We start from the raw sequence: 8361 nt of genomic DNA, 5'->3' as shown, positions 1-8361 counted from the left end.
GGATTCATTCTTAGGCCATTTTTAATTCTCAATTTGCTTATACACACACACACACACACCATAGTTGTGGGTGATCATTTACATTTCAATAATTTAATCCAATATATAAAAAATATATATTATATATAACATACACTATATAAATATATATTATATATAATATAAATTATATATAAAATATATAATCTATTATATAAATATATGATATATAATTAAATATATAATATATAGATATATAGATTATATATTATAAATATAGATTATATATTAAATATATATTATAGATTATATATACATATTTATATATTTTATATATAAATATATAATTAGACATAAAATATATAATTATATATATATATTTTTCCCCCTGAAACAGGGTCTCACTTGTCACCCAGGCTGGAATGCAGTGACGTGATCACAGCTCACTGTAGCCTCTAGCCTCAACTTCCTGGGCTCAGGTGATCCTCCCACCTCAGCCTCCAAGTAGCTGGGACTACAGATGCACACCACCATGCCGGGGTAATTTTTTATATTTTTAGTAGAAACGGGGTTTCACCATGTTGCCCAGGCTAGTCTCGAATTCCTGGGCTCAAGTGATCCACCCACCTCAGCCTCCCAAAGTGCTGGGATTATAGACATGTGCCACAGTGCTTGGCCAAAATATTATTTCAACATGTGACGACACAAAACATGATCAAGGTTTTTTTACATTCCTTTCTTCATGCTGAATCTTCAGTAACCAGCATGCACTTGACATTTAACAGTTCTCGATTCACAGTGGCCACCAAGTGCTCGGCAGCCCTCCGCAGCTGCCTTACAGGGCCACAGAGGCTCAGGGAGAGGGGAACGACCAGGGCTCTGCAGGCAGGACACCTGGGTCAGACCCTGGCTGTGCCGCTTACCTACTGTATGACCCTAAGCAAAGCTACCTGACCTCTCTCTGTTAACAGCTTCTTCACCTGAAACTGATGTAAGAGGTCACTAATGTTAGCCACCTCATGAGGTCACAGGGTTTTCAGAAAGGAACCCTCAGGCAGTGCCTGGTACACAGGTGTTGGGTGAATGCTGGCAAGCCCTCAGGTACATACTCCCTGCCCTCGCAGAGTCTGGAAGGCAATGGTTTCAGGAGCACAGGCCCTAGCCCCTCTCTTCTCCATAGCCTCCCTATCTCCTGGCTGGCTCTGCAGTATTCTGCACGTGGCTCATTCTCTCTGATGGACCAGAAAGTACTTCAAAACTGTCCAGTGTTTCAAGAGCCTCACCATGCTAACCCAATTCTCCTTTCAATAAACAGACCTTGGTTGTGCAGTGTGAGTCGTGTGAGTACAGACACTGAGACTGTGGATGGGTGGGAGAACTGGGGAGATTCTCACATCACTGCAGACCTCCCTCAGTGCCTCGCAGAGGGCTCATCTGGACTGGGCTCTTCTGCGTTCCTGTCTTTCACAGCTCAACACCTGGCTATCTGGCAGCCCTGACCTCTGTTCATATTCTGATTGCAAATGCGCCTTGCTCAAATCCTCTTGGGTGTTGAGACCAAACCCTTTATCACTCCCTTTCCTCCCCCTGCCCAGGGATGCCTTGGAGTCATTCTTGGGCTTTCTTCTCTTTTGTTCTCTATGAAGTCTTGGTTTTCCAGCTCTGCCTTTGCCTTTTTATTTTCATGGCCACCCCTGCAGGCACCACCTGAGGAGTGTTGAGATGCCCCCACTGCTTCCAAGCTGGTCTGGTCTGTGTTCCTGTTCCAATCCAGCTGGCATGCTGCCACCACACTCTCCTGAAATGATCTTTTCATCATTTCTGCTCAAGATTCTTTAAGGACTCCTTTAAGAACTACTACAAAATAAGGAGGCTGGGTTAGATCATTTTTAAGATCACTTCTACTTCTAAAGCTGTGTGCCTCAACTTTCTACCTAGCTCTGGAGGGCCTGGGACTTATGAAAGGAAAATAAAATCTCGGGACCCTAAACGCATTATGCCAAGGGGAAAAGTTAAGCTTGGAAACTGAGTTGCACAAGAGCTGCCTTCCTATTGTTCCTAAAGAGATGGCTGCAAAGACAGAAACCATTTACCTCCCCAGGTGGCCTCCCTCACTCATTGCTCACAAGGAGATTCCTTGTGGGCCCTAAAACCTTTACCCTGAAACAAAGTTCTGCTGGATCTCACCCTGACAATGTAAGTTAACAGCTTATCTCACAGGAATGGACAAAGACCAGACCAGAAATCATCCCTCTGCCAACCTGAGACAAATGTGTATTTGACTCCTTCTTCTACTCTATGTTTACTTTATTGCATGTAAAATGAGGATTTACTGAACAAGAGATGCATGCGTAACTGACATCCCTCTACCCCTCCTTTCACATGTCACATGTGGATTCAGTGGGCAAAAATCAAGAATGCCACCACTCACCTCACCACCTACCCTCCTCTTTTTTCCCTTCCTCCTTCCCTTCCTGCCACTCTTTCCCCTTTAAATATTCAAGCCCTCGAAGCTCTCTCTGGAAAAAGCAGGGACCACAGATCCCCTGTAACTGGTGTTTCTTTTTCCCTGGGTACATCCTCAACCTTGACGAAACAAACCTCTAAGCTGACAGAGATCTGTCTCAGCCACTCTTGGGTCTACAGGGTCCACCGCCTGCAACTGCAGCAGGCTCAGGGCTGCCCCCGGGCTCCACGCCGCACACTCTTCCTTCCCCTTCCTTCAGCTCTATGACCTGCTCATCCTTCTGGGTACCTCGGTCCTATCTCCTGCAGAGCCGTCCTGGACCACTCTGCCCATGCTGGCCTTTCCTTCCGCAAAGCCCTGCTGCATGCTTTCCAGTGTTTTGGGGATGCTGGCGCTCACTCATTTCACTGCACACTTCTGTGCACCGACAGCATGGATTCTTCTGAATCGTCTAACATACGGGTTATAGTCGACTTCTTGAAGACTTGCTAATTGAACAGCATAATCTTAGTGAAGCTGCCTTTGCAAAATTATAACAGCAAGAGAAATTTGGCATGGCTGACTCCATCTTGCTTCTAGCCTCACACACTGTCCTCGCTTGTTCCTGGGTGTGGGCCAAGCTAACTTCGGGAGGAATTTATAGTTTAAATGATAATAGCACCTCCCCAAAACTAAACTGCCCTTGTAAAACTAATGAAAGGCCACCAAGTTAGGAGGATAAGAGGAGACTGCATTCTACTAAGATGTAGGCATGGTTAAATAATTACCAGCCATTATTAGGGAGGTCAGATTTGCAACTTCCCCAATTACTCCTACAGATAACATCTCTACTGTAAAACTTAGGCTTGGCCTTTTGCGATAGCTTTTCAGCTTTTTGCATTTCTGACAACCAATGGCTCCACCTGGACTTACCAACTGGTCCTGTGGCCCCACTCAGAAACTGACTCAGCACAGGAGGATAGCTTCCATGCCCTATGATTTCACCTCTGCCCCAACCAACCAGCCAGCATTCCCCACTCCCTGGCCCTTATCTGCCAAACTATCCTTGAAAAACCCTGGTCTCCAAGGAGACCGATTTGAGTAATAATAAAACTCCAGGCTGCCATTCAGCCAGCTCTGCATGAATTAAGCTCTTTCTCTACTACAATTCCCCTGTCTTGAGAAACTGGCTGTACCTGGGCAGCAGGCAAAATAAATCTATTAGGCAGTTGTGTCAATCCCTTATAAAAGGCTTTTACATTTGTGTTTTTCTCATTACAGTATAGAATATTCAAAGTTTTTTTTAATTCTAATTGTTTTCACATGGACTCTGGAAAATTAAGAAGTTACCAAATGCAAGAAATCCACTGAGTTCAGAAAGGGTCCCTTCCTTTTGTAGGTGCTATCAAATGAGGTACAACAATGACAAACACAATGCTTTCTTGTGGAAGTTCATGAGCAAGCCACAAGCAAGGTAACTTTCACGTACCAATTTCCCACTTATCAGTTTGGCTGCTTCTTTTACTTGCCCTTTCATCTTTCACTACCTATTTATTTTAGAGGTGAAACACAATGGTAAACCAGGCAATCATGCTTCTCATTAGGAGTACTGCGAACTATCTGGTGAGGGAGAGTCCTGATTTGTTTACTTTGTGGTTACTGACAGACTTCATTAATCATTCAGTCACATTCCTAAGAGCCACAGGAGCAGGGACAGTGTCAACTTCTGCTCACCACATTGCAACCCCCCCATGAAGACAGAGCAGACAACGAAACATCAGAACGAACGGACCCATGGGTGAGCCAGAGAGAGGGAATTCTGCAGTCTACACACCAACCAGAACAGTCTATCTATCACTTCAATCTTTTTTTTGCAAAACTGTAAAGAATTATTCCCACAACTGGCACCTACCTTCTCCACATCAGCTTTCTTTTCTGTGAGAAGAGCTACTGTTCTTTTATAAGCATCATTAATAAGTATTCGTACTTCATCATCTATCAATCTTGCAGTGGCTTCACTGTAAGGTTTCTCCAATACCATGTCCCCCTGACGTGGGAGGTCAAAGGAGATTTGCCCAACCTTTTCATTCATGCCAAACTGAACAATCTGAAAAATACATAATTAGTGGTGATTACATATGATTGTTCTTTAACCAGACAAAATCTACACAGCAGCCCGGAGCCGGCTAAAGTGCACAAGGGTGCTCTGTGTAGCCAGCAGCAGCAGCAGCAGCACAGTGCTTTAAACTCACGACTAGAAACACAGAGCCAGAAGCCCAGGCATAACACCTACAACAAAGTTAGGATGCAAATCCCAACTGTATGATATTACTACCTGATTTCTCTTTTTTTTTTTTTTTTTTAGACAGAGTCTTGGTCTGTTGCCCAGGCTATAGTGCAGTGGCACCATCTTGGCTCACTGCAACCTCCACATCCCGAGTTCAAGCGATTCTCGTGCCTCAGCCTCCCAAGCAGCTGGGATTATAGGCACCTGCCACCACTCCCGGCTAATTTTTGTATTTTTAATAGAGACGGGTTTTTGTCATGTTGGCCAGGCTGGTCTTGAACTCCTGACCTCAGGTGATCTGCCCGCTTCGGCCTCCCAAAGTGCTGGGATTACAGGCGTGAGCCCAGCCACTACCTGGTTTCTTTTTGTTTTTGTTTTGAGACAGGGTCTTGTTCTGTCGCCCAGGCTGGAATGCAGTGCATGATCATAGCTCACTGCAGCTTTGACCTTCTGGGCTCAAATTATCCTCCCACTTCAGCTTCCCAAAGTGCTGGGATTATAGGTATGAGCCACCGTGCCTGGCCTGATATTACTATCTGTACAAGAGAAAGTAGAGAAGAAGCAAGAAGCATCTGATAGACCTGAAGAAACAAGAACCCCCAGCTGCCAACAGGTTCTTCCCAGGAAGGATGGCATGCCACTCACGCTGCGAACATGTGAGACCAGAAGGGCAACTGCATTTCCCCGTTCACTGAGTCTATGGGGCCCAGGGGACAGTCTGAAGAAGCTGATCCAGTCTGGACCCATGAGCCCCCAAAACTAACCAGCACCACAAAGGAGGAGGCTTCTGCAAGTAAGACCCAAACTCACTGGAAAAAAGAGAAGGCCCAGATAAGAGTGGGGATCAAACAGCCAGGGATGCTTGGAAGGTAGGAAACCACATTCCTAACATTTCATGAACACAGTCAGAAAAGCTCCTAGACCTCCTCCCACCCAAGAGAGCAGCAGAACAAATTTCATGTAAAAATAGGCAATAGAAAAATCCCTTATAAAGTTATTATAAGAAAAAAATAAGCTGAATAGCGTCTCCAGAGACAAGAAAAGTGGGAAGAAAAGACGTGTCAATATTACAGAGGAAATCCATATCTTCTTATTTCAAAACAGGCTAAAAGAAATCAGGGAAATGACATATGATATGAAAGATCTACTTAAATCAGAACTAGAAAAGCTTCAATGAGGTGCTAGAGAAAAAATACATATCAAAGCCACCACGCCCAGCCTGAAATAAACTTTAAATACTGTACTAAAAAAAGGCTTCTCGGGGCCGGGCACGGTGGCTCACGCCTGTAATCCCAGCACTTTGGCAGGCCAAGGCAGGCGGATCACCAGGTCAGGAGACAAGACCATCCTGGCTAACACAGTGAAATGCCCGCCTCTACTAAAGATACAAAAAATTAGCCAGGCATGGTGGCGGGCACTACTTGGGAGGCTGAGGCAGGAGAATGGCGTGAACCTGGCAGGCGGAGCTTGCAGTGTGCCCAGATGGCGCCACTGCACTCCAGCCTGGGCGACCGAGACTCTGTCTTAAAAAAAAAAAAAAAAGGTTTCTCAGCCAAGCACAGTGGCTCATGCCTGTAATCCCAGCGCTTTGAGAGGTCGAGGCGGGCGGATCACCTGAGGTCAGGAGTTCAAGACCAGCCTGACCAACATGGAGAAACCCCGTCTCTACTAAAAATACAAAACTAGCCAGGCATGGTGGCACATGAATGTAATCCCAGCTACTCAAGAGGCTGAGGCAGGAGAATTGCTTCAACCCAGGAGGCGGAGGTTGCGGTGAGCCGAGATCACACCATTGCACTCCAGCCTGGGCAACAAGAGCAAAACTCCAGATCAAAAAAAACAAAACAAAACAAAAAAGCTGGGCGCAGTGGCTCATGCCTGTAATCCCAGCACTTTGGGAGGCTGGAGGATCACGAGGTCAGGAGATCAAGACCATCCTGGCTAACACGGTGAAACCCTGTCTCTACTAAAAATACAAAAAAATCAGCCGGGCGTGGTGGCGGGCGCCTGTAACCCCAGCTCCTCAGGAGGCTGAGGCAGAAGAATGGTGTGAACCTGGGAGGCAGAGCTTGCAGTGAGCCAAGATTGCACCACTGCACTCCAGCCTGGGCAAGAGTGCGAGGCTCAGTCTCAAAAAAAAAAAAAAAAAAAAAAAAAATTAGCCACGTGTGGTGGCACACGCCTGTAATCCCAGCTACTCAGGAGGCTGAGGCAGGACAATCACTTGAACCCAGGAGGCAGAGGTTGCAGTGAGCCAAGATAGAGCCACTGCACTCCAGCCTGGGCAACAGAGGGAGACTGTGTCTCAAAAAAATAAAGTTTCTCTTCATAAATTTTAATTGCTTTACTTAAGAGATAATCCTTGCCTAAAAAGCCTAAAACAGTGAAGCAACAACTATATTGTTTCAGAGCCATTCATGGAATGTCAATTTCTCGTGCAAATATGAATACATGAGGAGGAAACGCACTCTTTCATATACTCACTTGGGCATATGCGCTCTGAGTTACTTTTCTCAAGTCATCTTGAGCACCAGTTGTAATTCTTCCAAAGAAGATTTCTTCAGAGACTCGACCACCTAAAGTCATACACATCCTATCCAAGAGCTGCTCTTTGGTATAGAGGTATTGTTCTTTTGGTAAATACTGAGCATAACCTAGTCCTTTGCCACGTGGGATGATGGATACCTGGTAAGTAGAAAACAGTGTTGAAGATCCTACTACAGATGAAGACTTGATCAAAACATCTGTGTATAAACAGATAAACTCATTGACTAAAAATAAGCACAACAGCCGCACAGTTCATCAGCCTTAGTGGGATGTGATCTAGCAGTGACTGCTCAGGAGGAGTATTTTCTCTCAGGATAAGTTCACCTTAGAGTGTTTTTTTCTTGAGATTGAGATTGAGTCCTGCTCTGTCACCCAGGCTGGAGTGCAGTGGCGCGATCTCAACTCACTGCAACCTCCACCTCCCAGGTTCAAGTGATTCTCCTGCCTCAGCCTCCTGAGTAGCTCGGATTATAGGCGCCCACCACCAGGCCTGGCTAATTTTTTATTTTTAGTAAAGAAGGGGTTTCACCATGTTGGTCAGGCTGGTCTCGAACGCCTGAGCTTGTGATCCTCCTGCCTCAGCCTCCCAAACTGCTGGGATTACAGGCGTGAGCTACCACGTCCAGCTTCACCTTAGAATTCTAAATGGCTTTTTTTTTTTTTTTTAAGTAAAAACAGGGTCTCACTTTGCTGCTCGGGATGGTCTTAAACTCCTGACTACAAGCAATTCCCCCACCTTGGCCTCCCAAAGTGCTAGGTTTACAGGCATGCGCCACCACACCCAGCAAATTTCTTGTCTTTTTGTAAAACTCAATTGAAAGTATTCCATCTTGACATTCTGACAGTTCTGATGCTGTGCAAGCATGCAGGCTTCATTCAACTCTGCTGTCGGACGTGGCCACACCCTCCTTTGAAGGAAGAGGGGTACAGCCGGCCAAGATGCTAGGCAGCCTTTCCTTTCCAGTCCTCTTTTGCAATTAAGTAAATTCCTTTAATTTTTAAAAAATTCAGTTGAGAGATGACATATATGGTAAAATGCACCCATCTGAAGTGTAGAGTTCAATGAGTTTTGACAAACATAACATCAAGCCACAATGAAGAT

At 45.3% G+C, this 8361-nt stretch overlaps 1 protein-coding gene across 1 annotated transcript in view; it reads right to left on the bottom strand.

Annotated features, from left to right (window-relative positions):
* Window positions 1-8361, bottom strand: part of AFG3L2 (AFG3 like matrix AAA peptidase subunit 2) — a 48332-nt gene that overhangs the window by 3805 nt on the left and 36166 nt on the right. Inside the window, exons 15-16 of the mRNA XM_003817869.5 lie at window positions 7197-7397; window positions 4338-4532 (exon numbers count right to left, since the gene is read on the bottom strand). Coding sequence (XP_003817917.1) covers window positions 4338-4532; window positions 7197-7397 — 396 coding nt within the window. The remainder of the gene's footprint in view (window positions 1-4337; window positions 4533-7196; window positions 7398-8361) is intronic.

Source organism: Pan paniscus, chromosome 17 (assembly GCF_029289425.2).
Source record: "Pan paniscus chromosome 17, NHGRI_mPanPan1-v2.0_pri, whole genome shotgun sequence".
Lineage (NCBI taxonomy): Eukaryota > Metazoa > Chordata > Mammalia > Primates > Hominidae > Pan > Pan paniscus.
The sequence above is the reverse complement of the archived record's forward strand: the minus strand, read 5'-3'. Positions and strand labels throughout refer to the sequence as shown.